Below are 16,325 nucleotides of genomic sequence, written 5' to 3' on the forward strand. Positions count from 1 at the left end.
AGGGGGAAAAAACCCAAACAACCCACAGGTTAAGTGTTTTCCAAGGTCACAGGGAAACAGTAATAAACAAACAGTTTTCCAAAACTTTAATCCCTGCCCCGGTTCTCCTTTCTTACAGAAACAGAGGCTGCTAAAATTTCTGGCCAAAGGACTTGAAAGATGTTTTTTGAATACTATTTAATCCACGAGGTTCCAGCTTACAGTACAAAACCCACAAGCAGTCTGTTTAGAAAGCAGATATCCAACTGTAGTCCATTTTTCTTATTTTTCGTAGCTCCTTCTCCTGGGACTTAGACAGTTTACATGTCATCTCTCCTAGTAATTCCACAGGACTTGCATCTTCTTGCTCCATTTCAGCAACATCTCTTTCCTCATCTGATTCATCCTCTGTTTTTTCACTTTCCATTTCTACTTCATCAGCAACTTCTGCAGCACTGTGAGAGGATGATTAGAAACAATACAATTACTGAAATTAATGGGTATTTTCACATACTGGTTTTTTTTTTAACATAGGGAGGTGCTTAAAGTGGCTGCTCCCTTCTGCCTTCAAGAGTTAAACTTGTGCTAAAGTAGAAAGCACGCTTCCAAAGAATTCTACAGAACAGTTACCATTTATGATGTGCTAATTAATCGTATTAACTCAAATGTCTGTTGAATAAATATTCTGGATCTCATTAGGAATGACCTGCGTGGCAGAACGGCGCTGGTCTCCTCAAAATCATCTGTTCTAATACAAAATATTTATCACTCATGAAATGTAAATGGGGAAACATGCAATACATCATTATTATACTGCCAAGGAAAATAAAATGATTTAACTTGAATAACAAAATTAATCTATACAGTGATATATTTTTGTCATTCTTTAAGAGCCAAGTCCTACAGCCCTCATATGTAACTTTAAATGTGCACTTGTAGTAATTACCAGTGTCAAAGTACATGCTCTACATGTGCAAATATTTACAGGGGCCACTGAACTCCCAAATTCTTCAGTACTGAAACCACATGCGAGTTTCTATATATTTCTGTAAGAAAGTCAGCACTACCGGCCAACAGTGCAGCAGCACTGATTATACTGCTGGTACGGCAGAATATCATGCACATGCAAAAACTACTCAAACTGGTGTTTTTTTTTCCTGGGTAAACCCTGGCAGTGTACACCATCCCCTCACTGGTCTGTGCAAGTTCAGCACGGCAGCTGATACCCAGGACGCATCTTCATCTCTGGCTTGGCAGAGTTTCATTAAACACTTTGAAGAATAGATTGCATAAAACACGCAAGCGTTTAAATTTACTACAGCATGACAAGATATTAATCCTAATACAAGACTACGGTCATAACCCCTGTGCCTGCATTCATCTTCTAGCCGCACACACCGGTCTCAGAGGAGCAAGCTACAATACATTTTGAGCACCTATCAAACTACTCCACTAAACCAGGATTAATGCATTGTAAGACAAGCCCAGCTAGCGGTGTTCACAGTACACACTCCTATTTTGTAGCTTAATATGGAATGAAGTTTGAGTTCTAAAGAAACTGCTAAGATTAAACTTAACAACTATCATCTTGGTGTATCTAGAAACCGAAACCAGGAATTATGGAGGAAGTGATCATAATATCAAGTACAGTTCAGTATCTGACATCTACCCAAAAACACCACTAAAAATATTAAATCTCTAGAATAAAGTTAAATTCATAAAGAACATTTAAGTACTAAAGGCAACATTTTGTGTACAAGCACGTTATAGCAAACAGCAGAAATAACAACAACAAAAGAGCCACTGGGCTGAACAGCCAGTCTGTGATATTCCCCAAACCTGAATTGCTCTAAAAAAATCTTGCCACAATAAAGAGTTCTACTACCTTCTGTCAACAGAGGAATGAAACGTTGGAAAACTGCTTTTACACTCTAAACAAAGACAGACATAATTTAAAATTACTTTGGTAACTAAGGGGAGTTCTTCCATTTTTCTTACCTTTCGTTCTCTTTGGAGATGAGCAATGAATTAATAAATATAGGACAAAGGAAGGAAGCGGATGGCAAAACATGTGCTGGAGTGTGCAGAAGCTGAAAAGATAAAACAGAAGCTTTATGAAAGCTTTTGTTTGTCGTGATTTTGTTCGTACACTCACTGTGATTACGCCTACCTCTTTGACCGCAGGTGAATCTTGCTCTGGCTTATTACGAACAACTAGTTTTCGAAGGTCTATATCCTCTTGAGATTGCTGACGTCTGTGCTTTCCCAGCAGCAAGCTAAATGGGGTCACAGGAAGACTTTCTTCTACAGCCAGCTTGAGAAAGGTGAAAGTTTTAAGTAGAATTTTAGTGTCAAAAATCTAAGTTCCATCTCATTTTGAGTTAACAAAACTTAGAATCAACCTAGGTGACAAAATGCTACCCTCAAATTTAACTCAACTGAGCCATGTGGCTCTTTTCAGTTATGCTCTGTCGGGCAGCTTGAGAGAACCCTACACAGAGGAAGTAAAACTCTCCAGGATCTGGATCTGAATTCCAGAACACCAGACTTTAGTTGGTTAACGTACTAATTCATTTCCAAACACAGAAGTTGGTGAATGTGACAGAAAAAACTGCATTTCAGATTCCACTTAGGAGTAAAAGATCATTTACACTCCAGCATCTTCTGCTGAGTGATTTAATCATGTAACTGGAAGCAAAACATGACAACTTCCCTTCTGGCATTTTCCTAGCTCAATATAGCTTAACTTGAGCACTGAATTATTCTTCCACCCTCCAAAGAAACTGATTGCTTATAACCACAGTCCCAGTGGATTTGGTATCAGAAAGATAGTAACTTCTACTTTGATCTATTTTATCAAACTGATCACGTGCTACTGCTTCACGCTGCTCAGTGGGTTTGAAACACTTCATCAATGAGATCGCATTTTCCAGACGGCTTCTCCACAGAAGTACACACTGGAATGTAATTTTGAAATTCCTTCCTACTGATGTCACAACCGACTGACAACTGTTCATTCTATCAAAAAATGAGCAAACACAGATTACTGCCCCTTCAGCTAAGTGCCTCTGATTCCATTTAAGGATCTGGTGGGCATTTTCATAAGAGAAGGGAATTTGAATCTGACAAACTGAACACCAACAGAATGTGAACTGCTCTGCACATCTGTCAGAACATCCATAAGAGGTACCTGTTTGCTCGACGGTGTAAGCCTTTCTTCTAGAGACTTTGTGCTAAGTGTCATTAGCTCCTAAAATACAGAATAATGCAGCAGAGTTATAGTATGTGAAATTGCTTTCCACGTTTCCGCATCAAACCTACAGAAGCTTCCGACTGGCCCAAAGGCTTTTATCAGTCAAGTCGGAGAGGCAAACGTACCTTTTCCTCTTTATTTATAAAGAAACTGAGAGGCAGCAGGAATGGACCTAGTGGCTCTATAAAGCTTTTGGGAAGACAAACAAAAAACCACCCCAACCACAAGCTACAGGGAAGATTTGGTGTCATACAAAACACTTGGGTAATCAGCAGTAACGCAGCTTCTGGGTGGTTCTTTAAGTCAAACAGCACAGGCCACGTTCCTAAATGATCTAGTCTCTTATGTGAATGAGGCAGCAGAAAATACTAGCAGTAGAACATCAGTAAATACTCAATTTTGAACTTAAGCTGTTTCAGCAGTTGAAAGCTCTTAAAAAAAGAGCAAAGCATGGCTTATGCTGCCCTGACATCACAAAAAGAAACCCCTACACTCCACAGCAGAACTCTGTATCAATCCACACTCAGGAAAATACTTTTTTTCCCCAGGAACGATTTGCCAATCACTTCCTTACTTGCGAATCCGTAAGGAAAAACAGTTGAGATCTTCTTAGCCAAAGGTATTTTTCTGAGACAATTGTTTCGGGTTCATCTCTTGGCACGAAGGCAGCAAGCTGGATCTTTTCTTTACAAAGGTTTCTCTGGATATAGATTGGCCTTGGCTCGTTCGGTTTAAAAACAAACACTGCAAAACCAAGAACGTCTTCTCTTTGAATCATGAAATTCTACCTTCCTGGACCTGTCAAAGCCCTGTGTACCACAGCCAGCGAAGGCTGCACAGGATTGCCTTGAAGCACTAGTTTGCAAGAATTATAATCAGATAACCCAACTGCCTAACAGAAAGTACCTTACACAGCATTCCAGTCCAGAGAACATACTGGGAAATTAATGTTTCTGTAGAGCAGTAGCTCTAGGAAGAGTAATCATCATATACAAAGCTCTAAAACATTGCTGTACAGTTCAACCACAGTTCGCCATTTACAGGAGAAGGTCAAGACCATTCAAGGCCTTCACCCAGAGGCTGTGGTTAATCCTGTGCTATACCCTGTACCACAAATGAACTCTTGGAAGAAAAGAAGGGGAGCCAACACGCTTTACTTGACGGCTGCTGTCAGACATGGCTCGGTTTTCTGCAGGTGCAAACACAGACTCAAGTCTGTCTTATGGCTTTTGTGGGGCTGAATTCTAAGAAAACTTTTTCTAGAAATGGTGCTTTCACCATTTTAAATTCCACTATTACTTCTCAAAGAAGCCCTTGTACTTACAGCTGGACTCTTTGGAGAGCCATGAGACAGCAGCAATATATTCTGAAAGGGGATCAGGTTGCAGAACTAAGACGTTGAGGTGGGCACTCCATTCCACTGAAAAGCAAACACAGCAACAGCCGGGCGTGAAAAGGCAGCATTCAGTCCTAGACCACCGCTTTGCCAAAAAGAAGGTCAAATGGGAATGACACATAGGCCCTTACCCTCTGGAAGAGGCACGCAACTTCACTCACTTCCAGATGAATAAAACTACACAAATGTAGGAAATACTAACTATTATTATGTTATCAATCATCTCACTTGGGATTTGCTATGCACATGCACACAAAGCACATGCACGCTGGACGGGATACCCTCTTGACAAGAATGGAAATCATGACATTTCCACAGGACATTTGGTAGTGGGTCAATCTGGAATCAAACTACATGTATTTTAAGGTTTCATAGTGAATTAAAGTGTTAAATGTTACCACTCTAGTACGCATTTAAGCTGATCTTACATGCACAACTGAGCAGGTTCCAGCAACACAGAAAGCCAAAATCAGTGGCACCAATAAGGTACTTGGAACATGTTAGTCTCCCAAAGCAGATGTTCCTACAGAAGTAAAAAGTCAAAAGAAGTTAGTGACCTTCATCTGTTTTTCTCTATGGAATAATGAATCACAAGTCACAAAAACATTCTGTTAAGATTTAGTTCTGGTGTTTAAATCAGAAGTTTGCTGTTTGTTTCACCTCTAGTGGCACAAAACTTCACACACAACAATCACATCGCTCTGGGAGATTTAAAATTATGCATAAATCTATCAGGATTACACACTCCTACAGCATTTTGATTTCAGGGAGTGATTTTAAGCTCTTAAATAAGATACAAATGCATAAGTAATAGTAAGTGTTCATACTGGGACTGAAAATAAATTCCATATACAAAGAATTCCTACCACTGCTCTAAGCACTAGAGAAGCGCAGTAAAAAAAAATTATGATAGGCTGTTCCAGTTGATGGAAGTGAGTGATTTCTTCTCACTTATTTCTCATTTGAGAATAATAGAACAGCCTTTTGTTTTCTAATGCTACAGAACATTTTCACAAAAGTGAAAAAGGGGTGGAATTTCTATACTGAAATTATACAGCCCTTTGAAGTTATGCAATTAATACAGCCATTTAATATAGTCCTAGTGTGATTTATTTCCCTTTAATATAGCATATAGTAAAGGCTACAAAAGGCTTGCCCCTGTGCCAAGCCACGGGTCCATAAAGATGTGACTTACATGCCTCCTATGAATTTCCTGCATATTTTAGAACCATGTTTCTCAATTTCTAATCTTAGGGGACCAGTATAAACCCAGTGGACTCGATCACACAGAAGAAAAGCTTACAAAAATACACACAAAAACATGAAAGCAAGACATCTCCGTATCTTCCTACGGTTCTTTATGTCAGAGTCTAAAGCATTGTGACCGTGCAATGTTTTACTTTCTGTTTTAGGTGTTTCCTAGAAGCAGGTATACGAAATACCTCTAATGCTACTGCAGTAATGACTTTGAGGAGCAAGTTTGAGGAGCAGTTAGAAAACCTAAGAATGCTACAGTAGGGCTTGTACGTCATCTTGCTTCAGCAATTGTTTAGATACAGAGATCTGGCACAGAGATTAATTAGATTCATCACCAGTGAGGTCACCTATTGCCCCATTTTTTCAAGCTTATCATAGGAAAAATGATACTTTACCTGGATTAGAAACCGCTGTCTATTTGCCCAGTCCAAGCAGCTCACTATTAAAGCTGTCCTACTCTTTTGAGTCTCTGTCTTTCACCTCTACCATCTACTTATGCTATTCCTCATCATCCTTACACAACAGAATGGTATTACTGTTTATTGATACAATTTCTATTTGTATGCAGGCATACACGAATAAAGCACAAACTTCTTATATTTATACTTTTGCAATACCTTGAGTCATCCCTAGATTAATGGGAAAAAAGAGAAGAGCTACTAACACACTCCTGTGTGCCCAATGACACATATTTGAGTATAGGAGGTCCAGGAGTCATAAGCAAGTAAGAAGATGAAACTGCAAAGCTTGATCTTATTAACAGTAAGTTATCAACTATCTAAGAATAATTTTAAAGTCTTTTCTATGTATGAACTTAGACATTAAATTCATGTTTATATGCACGTATACAAGGTCCTGGATTACTATGAATTGATTCTTTGTGTTTCGAGAGTCTGAGCAAGACATAAAAAAACCAGATGAAAAACATACCTTATTTTTCCAGGTGGATGGCAAAATGTACACTTAAGATCCCATGTAACTGAATCCCACACAGTGACAGTTTCTTCAAAGCTAACAGCAAGCACAGAGCCATCTTCTGAGAAACAGCAGTGAGTAGCTTGGTAGTTGTGGTAGCTGCCTACAAAGTCACAGCTCCAGCTCACACTCTGTTGTGCTGCAATGAATAAACAAACTAGTTAATTCAAGTCTATACATAAAGAAGAATAATTCAAGTATTAGGGCTGCAAAATAGGCTCAAGAGCAAGGTAAGTTTTGTTTCAGAAGGCTTAAAATTTTTGAAGAGCACAGAGAATCTGTCCTGATTTAGTACAAGAAACATCTAGTTGCTTTTCTATTCGTCCTCGATGTTACATTTGAACAGTGAATTCTGAGATGGACACGGTACAATATTCATGTTTACTTTGCCAGCTACATTAACTGTGCTCTCAAACAGGCAGACGTTAGATAAATGAAAAACAAGATACTGAAGCAGATTCAACATTTCACGTTCTGAAACATACTGTTCCTTTAGAACTAGAAATTTGAACACAGGTTGCATGTGAATCCAACAAAGCTCATGGTTCATTTACGTAAAGTTTGAGGATCATAAAGTGACCCAACGACACTCTCCCTTGTGTTGGTTAATCTGCCAGTGCATTCAGCTGGGAAACCTCTCCCAGTGTTGACAATTACCATAAAGTAAACAGAAGCAAACTGATATACTTACCACAGAACATACATTTCCCAGTATAAATAAATAAATCCAGACAGCATGCTTTTGAAACATGAGTAGGATGAGGAAAGAAAGGAAAATAAGTTCACCCTATGCTAAGATATCCTTTATATAATGGCTATGAGTTGATGGTTAAAAGACCTTCCTGTAATAAAACAGCCAGAAACGATTCACTACTTTAAGCTGCGTGGCACCATCTAGAGGCACAGGGAGATAAAAACATGCCAGAGTGTATTCTACTGACCAACTAGTTTATTAGTATGTCCTGCATGTTGGATCCTTCTACCTGAGCATTCCTACCCTGCCCCTGCTGGGCAAATACAGCACAGAAGTCAGCACAAGTTGTGCTCTTACACATGCCACAGAACAGAACTGTGCATAGTCACTTAAAGAACCCAGCTGAGCAAAAAAATACACACAGAACCCACCTTGAGGTGGCCAGTCGGCAGATAGAAAACTATCTTGCTGAAGGAAACAGATCCCACTAGGTTTCATCCCCAGCCCACACTGTACTCAAGCTCTGCTCATTAAGATATAATCTAGGCTTAGAATCATTTACAAACAAAAGAGGAAAAAACCTCTTTCAGATACCATTGAGGGAGTCTCTATGAAGTGAATGCATGCATAAATCCTAATGAATGAATACAAGCCTTTGTTTATCTATCTCCTCATGAGCAGCCACTGCTGAGGAGCAAAAAGCTTGGAAAAACAAAGTCAATTTGGCCAAGTAAGTTTGCCAAATGAAACACTTAGTAGCTCAGGAGTACCTGAGAACGTGTTCTCACCTGCCCATGAAGACACAAGCACACTACCAAACTGCAGGCAGTTCAGCAAGACCAACACCATGTCTGTTGGGAAAATGAAAAGACGCCCAAATGGCAGGAAAGTTCCAGCCCACCTAACTGTGCCTGGCACTGCAGTAATATTTAAGTAAAAGGAAATTAAGAAGTGGGAAATCTTTTATATTTCACATCCCAAAGCATACAGGGTAATACAGATCCCTCAGATGTTCCCTTCGAAACTGGTGAACATCAGCACATGCTTTGAGAGGCAAAATTTGGTTACTTCAGTATCTGGAAGTGGATCCTAAATATCCGTTCTAGAATGTTCAAATAACTAACAAGAAAGAAGGATGTTCAAAAAATGAACTCTGAAGTGTTGGAGCTCCTGAATGGCAAAGTGCTATTATTTTACACTAAGTCAGCTAGAATAGAATAACACATTTCTGCATCCTGCTCCCATCAGTCTCAAAAAACACCACCCAGAGGAATGACAAAAACGTATTTTCTCAGCATGGAAAAAACACTGCCATAAACAATCCTTTAATCAATGCAGGCTGCCATTCATTCCCTCCTGCAGCAGCCTCGCTAAGGTCTTCGCAATTTCAGCAACCGCCCTATTGATCAATAATACTGCAAAACTACAGAACTCCACCACAAGGGATGCTCAGGAGAACACGATACTCCATGCAACAGCAGAAATTGATGAACCTGCAGGACTTGGAGGGCCTAGTTCTGAAAGGCTGAAGCTGGGGTCAGAATTTCTACAGCATGTAACAGGTGGAAAGTAAGAGTAAGTTACATTTTGTCATACTTACCTTCTGGATCAGTGTCTTCTACCATCACCCAGACTTTGAACACACGGTCCCTGCCGGCTGTTACCAGTATCAGAGAGTCATCTTCCAACTCGTCCACGTCACGAAAGCACATGTCTGTTATGTGGTCCTCATGGGGCATATTTATTCTAGTATTCAGCTTAAAGCTGTAGGAAAAGAAAACAGAAGCTTGCCATTTTATTTCATTTGGAACTTGGGGAAGACTTCAATCGAAGATGATTCTGGAAGGTCCAGGGAGAAAAGGAAACAAAGAAACTTCTGTCTAATCAGATAAGTAAATGGTATCGCACTTACAGATGGGCTTTCCCTAATCACTTCCATACAGAAAGAGAGGTTGTAGCTCAGCACTGTGAATGAGCTCTCACTAAGCAAGCATCACCCTCAGACATTCAGCCTGAACTCTGGGCAGTCTTCCCAGTACTTAGAAAATCAGTGACATAGCTACTACTCAGATCAGCTTTATTCTGCTTTGTTTCTTCTTTATGAAAATAGCAGTTTATAGTCAAAATACAATTTTTTTGTTTTTGTAAATGAGAAAAAAAACAGTGGAATTGTATGAACCAGATAGATTAAAAAAAAAAATAAAAAAAATCAACATTACACTCATAATCTTCTGGGCCCCAAAAGGACTAATCAATTAATGATGGATTAGACAGAGGTGGGAAAACCGAACAACTATAGAACCATTCTGTCAAGTCCATGATATTTAATGCCAAGTAAATATGTGAGTTTAAGTCCCATGGTTAAAATAGCCTGTCTGATTAATACAAGTGAATTAGATTCAGGGCAATTATTTCCAATCTGTATTTACTTCAGCTCTGTGTGTTGTTTCAGGTATGTGCAGCATGCACAGTAAACTCTCTCTAGGGTTTTCCCTAGCATTTTATTAGTTGACCTGGAAAAGCTCTGCCTTTGCAAGACAAAACCTGTGTCGGTATTTGTGTGATACTTTGGTTTTTGACCCTAGAAGGCCAGCTCTGTTATTGTTACCTTTGTGTTTCTTCATCATAGAACCACAGCTTCAACTGTAACTCTGGGTCAGTTTCTTCTTCTCTCTCTTCCACTGTTGCTAACCACTTGCCTCCTGCACTAAACGCAACTTTTACCAGGTCAGCTTGCTTTAAGCCTGCCTGATGAATGTATTGTCGTTGCACAATATCCAGCTGCAAAACAACAAGGCCGAAATTAACTTTCCAAATTCGAGTGCAGAGATTCATCTCAGCTTGGAATCCAGTCTCTTGGAATGGCTGCTTGACTTTTTCCTGTTTGCCATATTAACTCTTCAAATAAATTCTGATGCGTAACTTACTTGATGGAACAAGTTAAAGTTTTAGTAGGAGTCCATCCAACTTACACTGAACAGCTGTTGGTCACTTTGGAGACAATAGAACTGCAGGTGGCCAGGCTCTCCGTTCAAGACCAAAGCTTTGGTTCTAGGATCAACCACTAGACCAGTCTTGACATCTGCACCTGGAAACAAATACCAGATGACAAATGACCTAAGATGGGAGGTGACGCATTCTGCCCTCTAAGTGGAAGATAGATTTTACTGCACTTACTTTTGATTAGCCCTTGAATACTTTTGGAAAATCTTAGGTTGCTGTTGATGATTGTAATTCCTGAAAGAAAAAGCCGATAAAGTCTTGCAAAATGCTTCTACAATGTAAGCACATCACATGGTGGAGAAATGAGCTTAACCAACTGCACTTAAGCCTATAAATGTACCTTGTCAGAATTTATGGCCCCCCTACATCAAGGCGGAAACCCAAGTTACAGCAATCGCCAGGCAAACTCACAGAACTGATGAAAGAGGCAAAAGATCACTTCAAGCATCTGCTCTTTCAGATTAATACTCAACTTTCATGTAGTATCTAGTTAAATCATGTGAAAATGACAGAATAAAGCTCATACAGATTTGCATTCCAGTTTGCATCAAGTGATACTTAAAACACGCTTTGGCTTACTGTTGTCTGTATGCAAGGTGCAACAGAGTGCCCCATCCGATGACATGGAGATGTACTCAATGGGAGAACCCAAACGAGGAAGGAAATCCTTCTGACAGTCTGATGTATCGCGCCACAGAACTAGAACAGATTCCACTCCGCCACTCAGCAAGCTGGTTCCTTTTACAGTAATAAAAAAGCAGTTACAGGTTTTGCTCAGTTTCTCAAAAACCTTCCTTAAACTGTCACATACAAAGCAATTACTCTTCATATCTAGCCTGGGCAACACACATAGGTATGTTTCTGGTTATCTCATCTTAAATCACTAGAGAAACTTGGATTAAATAACAAGAACTTGTGCCTACAGAAAAATTTAAGCAATGCTTTGGGAGTAGTAGATCCCCCTGCTCTCTGAATCAGCTGAATACTTGTGTTAGAACACAGCTGAATTGTTCTCCTCTGTTGGAAGTATTTTGCAGTAAGAAATAACCGAAGAAGAATAGTTTGGATCACACAATTCAGATAAAAGTTAACTATATTCTTGCCACTAGGTTTGAGCTCTGACAAGACTGGCTTGTTTTATTTTGATGCAGATAAGACCCTAGCAAGAACTACTCAGTGTCACTGATGAAAGAAGGGGAAGGAGTGGAGGTGGGGGAAAGATTTTACGTGGAGGGGTTAGATTTTACACAGAAGGTAGATAGTTGACATGAATGCCGATCAAAATACATCAAAATTTAACAACGGCTTCCATTTTTATTTCAGATCCTTCCTGGGCATACTCAAAATTCTAAAAATCAGTTCGTTAGTAAGTGGACAAACTCAAACTTCTATTGGCTTTTCCCTCCCTGCTGCAACTCTTGAGAAGTTTGTTTGGTGGGTGGGAGTTTGTTTGTTTGTGGTCTTTCTGGTTTTTTACTCACCCTCCACAGAAAAAGCTAGATCCATGACAGTATCATGATGCCAGTGAAGTGTGGAAAAGGTGTACTCTTTCTTGTGGTAGAAATTCCTCCTAGGTGTGGAGCAAGAGAACAGTTCTTTCAGCACAACCATTGACAATAGATCAAACGAAGGGAAATATTGAATTAAATCAAGAATGCCATCCTCTTCTCTAGCTTCTAGACTTGAGCCACTTGCATTCTCAAGTGATGCAGAGGGAGGGAAGGAACCATGCCAGCAGGTTTTCAGTGCCTTACTGGTGCACGTCACACACCTTAGACATCCTGAGCAACTCAGTGCTGCAGAACAATGTGCCAAGCGCATTGTTCCCAACATGTGACTCCACTGGTGTGCTCTGCCTAGGACTCTACTTGCCCGCAAAGAGTTATTTTAGCTGCTCCTGTGTTACCTATCTCAAACACAGTTTAGATTCATCGATCATCACTCAACAGGAATACCTTCCCAGTGGACGTTAAACTAAAGCTATAGCCTGAAGTCAGTGTCAGCACTGCAGCTTCACAGGACTCGCCATTCCTGGCAAGTCTTTAATTCTTCTGAAAACACAACTCTAAGGACGAGCTAGAGTGCTTTGCTCGGTTTTCACTCAATTCCTTTATGGAGCACACAGCTGAATCAAGCAGCACATACCAGAGGCGGATCTTTCCATCAGCGTGACCAGTTGCAATACAATCCTCCGTAGGATGGCACGCTATGCAAGTGAAGCGGTTGTTTCCACTTTTCGTCTTTGTTGCACTTACAGAAAACCTTCAAGAGTTAAGAAAGTAACTTAAATTATATGAGGGGTTTTTTTTTTAAACAAAGCTTCGAAAGGATCAGCTAATACACACAAAAATAATTCTGTCCAGCAAAACTAAACACGTCCAAGTTGTTACAGTGACAGACTTATTTTTCTCTTTATTTCATGAGTTCTTTGCTTTCGATCAACCTGAAAGATTTTTTCTTCTCTCTTTTATTTTCCTCTCTCTCATTCTCTCTCTCTCCCTCCACCCTTTCTCCCCCGCCCTTCTTTTGGCCTTGACCAAACTATGTCATTTGTTTCAGTCCAGCATCAGCCTACGCTGAAAAAACCTATATGCCTGAGCTGACAAGATAAGCTACCCACGCCACTGCAGCTCCTTGCTGCCTGCCTCTACAGGAAGCTTCTCATACAGTGACTGCGTCCCCTCCAACATAAAACCAAATGGTTGCTGACAAATGTAAAATAACGTGTGCACCACACCGGTTAACAAATGTCTATGATACACCAGACTGAATCAATACCTGACATTGTCATTCTTACCTGTTCAACTGTTTCTGTTTAAAAAAATAAATCTGAAGATTAACATCCTTCACTGATGCCACATATTCACCCTGTTATAGTAGAACAACAACATAAGACATACAGATTATGTTCTTATGATCATGAAAAGTTTCAGTACAAAGTACTTAAAATTTGACTTAATATATAAGTTGCTGTTAAGTAAATATTTTCCTATTATAAGTGGTGGTGTTTATTTTTATAAAAAACCCCCAACATAGGTCTTACACAGGTGCATTTAACTTCAGTTTTGTTCCAGTGCTGCTGTGCTTGTATAAAAGCATAAACAGTGAGGAAAAACAACCCCAGCAAACCCGCGCTCAACAGAAAAAAAAAAACCAAAAAGGGGAATATACTTCTCTTCCAAATGCAATACGCTTTGGTAAGGCATCCACACCATCCAAAACCACCGACAATTCTTTGGCTTCCAAATCTTGGCCTGCTGCTTTTGTCAGCTTAACTGAGACCAGCTGGAATGTATCTGACAAAAAAAAAAATCTGTTAGCAAAAGGCTTTTACGAACAAGTTTACGTATACCCCTTACACAGGGGATCTACAACCCTTCAACCTTAAAGCTAACTGTTACCTTCCGGTACTTTTTTTATAAGTTTGAAAAAGTTGGTAATAGCTTTCAAAAATAATTATTTGAGATATTTTCATTCAAACACTAGTACTGAACACTGAGGACTAGACAGAGGATACCAGCACAACTGTAAGCAGAAACCAAGCAAAGTTGCATAGTATTTGCTCTTGCTCTGAAGCGACATTTGCAGCAATATGGTAAAAGTAAGGGCGAGCTGTATTTATTTCAGACAGAATTCTAAGAAAAAAGTATCTAGGCCTGTTATTAAAAGGACAAACCTGTTTATGTTAACACTGCTTACAGTGGAAGAATAATCTCATGTCCTGTAGCTTATCTCTTAAAGATTTATTGCATCTATGACATCAGATACATGCAGTGTGTGCTTCAGAAGACAAGCACTCTAGAAGACACACACTTCTAGACAAAAGTTATGTCATAGAACACAAACAGAAAAAAGGTACAAAATGCAGGACTGCAGACATCTGTCACAGGATTTTAAAAGTATTTTCAAAATTAAAGTATTAAAGCATGTTTTTGCAGCATACCATTCAAGGACATGACAGGAGGTTAGACACAGAACAGCTTGGGTGACAAGGGCGATGCTAATCATACTGTACCTCGTTCACCACTCTTTGGAATTACAACAAAAACCGAGTCCTCACAACTAGTGAGCGTGTACAGGGCCAGGAGTTTGCATCCTACAGTGAAAGTCTGGAGAAAAACAGAGAAGGATGTGAACAATTGTTACACTTTACGTATGGTTTTCAACAGGAAACAGCGCTAAGTTTTTACAATAAAGAAAAACACACGTGCTTTAAAGAAATCTTGACATTTTAATTCTAATTCTCAGTTCTAAGGGAAATAAAAGGACCTTTATTCTAGCAAGGACTAACACAAACGTTAAAGCAGTCAGACATGTCAGACATCGGATTTACAGGAAAACCTGAGGGTGTCTTACCCCTAACACAAAGCAGAAGGCCCACCTAGAGGAAAGTGCCTCTGTTGAGCAGAAAACGGGAGCACCAGGGCAGAGGAGAGCCCACATTCTCAAACCACTGTATCCCTTCCTATCGGCAGGTCACAAACTGCAGCACACTCCCTCACTGGGGCTACACTGGACACTGACCCGCAGCAAGCAGCAAAGTTAGTACCACAGTCGGCGTCAAAGACAGAGCTTATCCCACCTTCTTGCCCAAAAGGTTCTGCATCACCATGGATTTCTGCAGTGACACTCACACCAAGTGCCACTTCTATCACTGCCATGAACAGGTGGTTTCAGGCTTCCGTTATGGCAGAACAACCCATCTCAGACTGAGTCGCACCCATTTGTACTAACAACTGCAGAAACCCACGTTCTACCATCAGTGAGACAAGAATAATTTTGACACGTGCTCAACCGCAACAACTCAACGTACTTTAATGGGAATCCCATCCATGAAGTCCCACAGCTTAATGCTGCCATCAAGAGAGGAAGAATAGAGCTGAGGAAAAAAAAAAAGTATGCAGTTAAAGTGATCTATCAAAGCCATAAAACCACAGCTTAAGAGTTGAAGGACTGATCGATGGAACTGCAATTCCAAGTGGCTGCACCATCAGAACTACAGCACACAGCCCAGCTGTGTGAACATCTGTTAACACTGGCATCAGGTTTTTCATAGGTAATACGCGGATACAGTCCATCTTGGCAAACAGTTCGTGTTTATGCACAGACATCGGAAAAACCCCAAATAAACTGAGAGCCAGAGCAGAAGTGGTGGTGAAGAGGTAAGGCAGGCTGCCAGACCCTGGGCAAACTGGAGATTCAGTCAAACCTGCGTCTGTGTCAGCGGATGGAGAGGGGCAAACACCATCCACAGCAAACACTGCTGATTCTCTCACATGCTACTTTCCCCCTTCAATCATCAGAAAAATGGAAATTTTGCTGATATTTCTGTTTTGCTGTCATTCAAGGAGTGTTAATCCACGTGATGTCTGACGTCTTTATTTGTAGAAAACAGATGTAACGTTTACCATTGCAGCCAGATTTCAGAGAAGTATTAGCTCAACAAAGCTGTAATCGCTTCCAGCTCATTTTCCAGCTCCAGCCAAGCCCCACACCCCCGGGCCAGCCCCCAGGAAGGCACACGGGCTCGGCCGAGGGGGAAGAAGCACCCCCAGCACCCCGCACAGCCAGAAGATCTGACCCCTCCAAACCTGCATGTGGTTGTGCGGGTTGAGCTGGACGCCCGTCACCAGGTCGGCGTGGCCCCCCATCAGCCGCAGCGTCTCCTCGGTGGCCACGCTGTACATCTTCACGAAGTCGCCGGAGGCGCATAGCAGGTACCTAGAAGGGGAGAAAGGCCGTTCCCCCGCCCGCCGCGGGAGAGGGGG

The 16,325-nt window shown here is 40.6% G+C and overlaps 1 protein-coding gene across 1 annotated transcript; it reads right to left on the reverse strand.

Annotated features, from left to right (window-relative positions):
- Positions 1–71: 71 nt before the first annotated feature.
- Positions 72–16,278, reverse strand: WDR75 (WD repeat domain 75; the record flags this gene model as incomplete). Its single annotated transcript, XM_010145277.1, has 20 exons — positions 72–434; positions 1,978–2,069; positions 2,150–2,293; positions 3,170–3,229; positions 3,807–3,976; positions 4,557–4,652; positions 5,057–5,151; positions 6,816–6,999; positions 9,155–9,318; positions 10,163–10,335; positions 10,527–10,642; positions 10,732–10,791; positions 11,137–11,295; positions 12,039–12,127; positions 12,703–12,819; positions 13,355–13,425; positions 13,729–13,853; positions 14,573–14,666; positions 15,371–15,436; positions 16,149–16,278. Coding segments are annotated over 20 exons (2,413 nt in total), but the record flags the coding sequence as incomplete, so codon positions are not given.
- Between the last annotated feature and the right edge of the window lie 47 nt (positions 16,279–16,325).

Source organism: Buceros rhinoceros, unplaced genomic scaffold (genome assembly GCF_000710305.1).
Source record: "Buceros rhinoceros silvestris isolate BGI_N320 unplaced genomic scaffold, ASM71030v1 scaffold3631, whole genome shotgun sequence".
In the NCBI taxonomy this organism is placed as follows: domain Eukaryota; kingdom Metazoa; phylum Chordata; class Aves; order Bucerotiformes; family Bucerotidae; genus Buceros; species Buceros rhinoceros.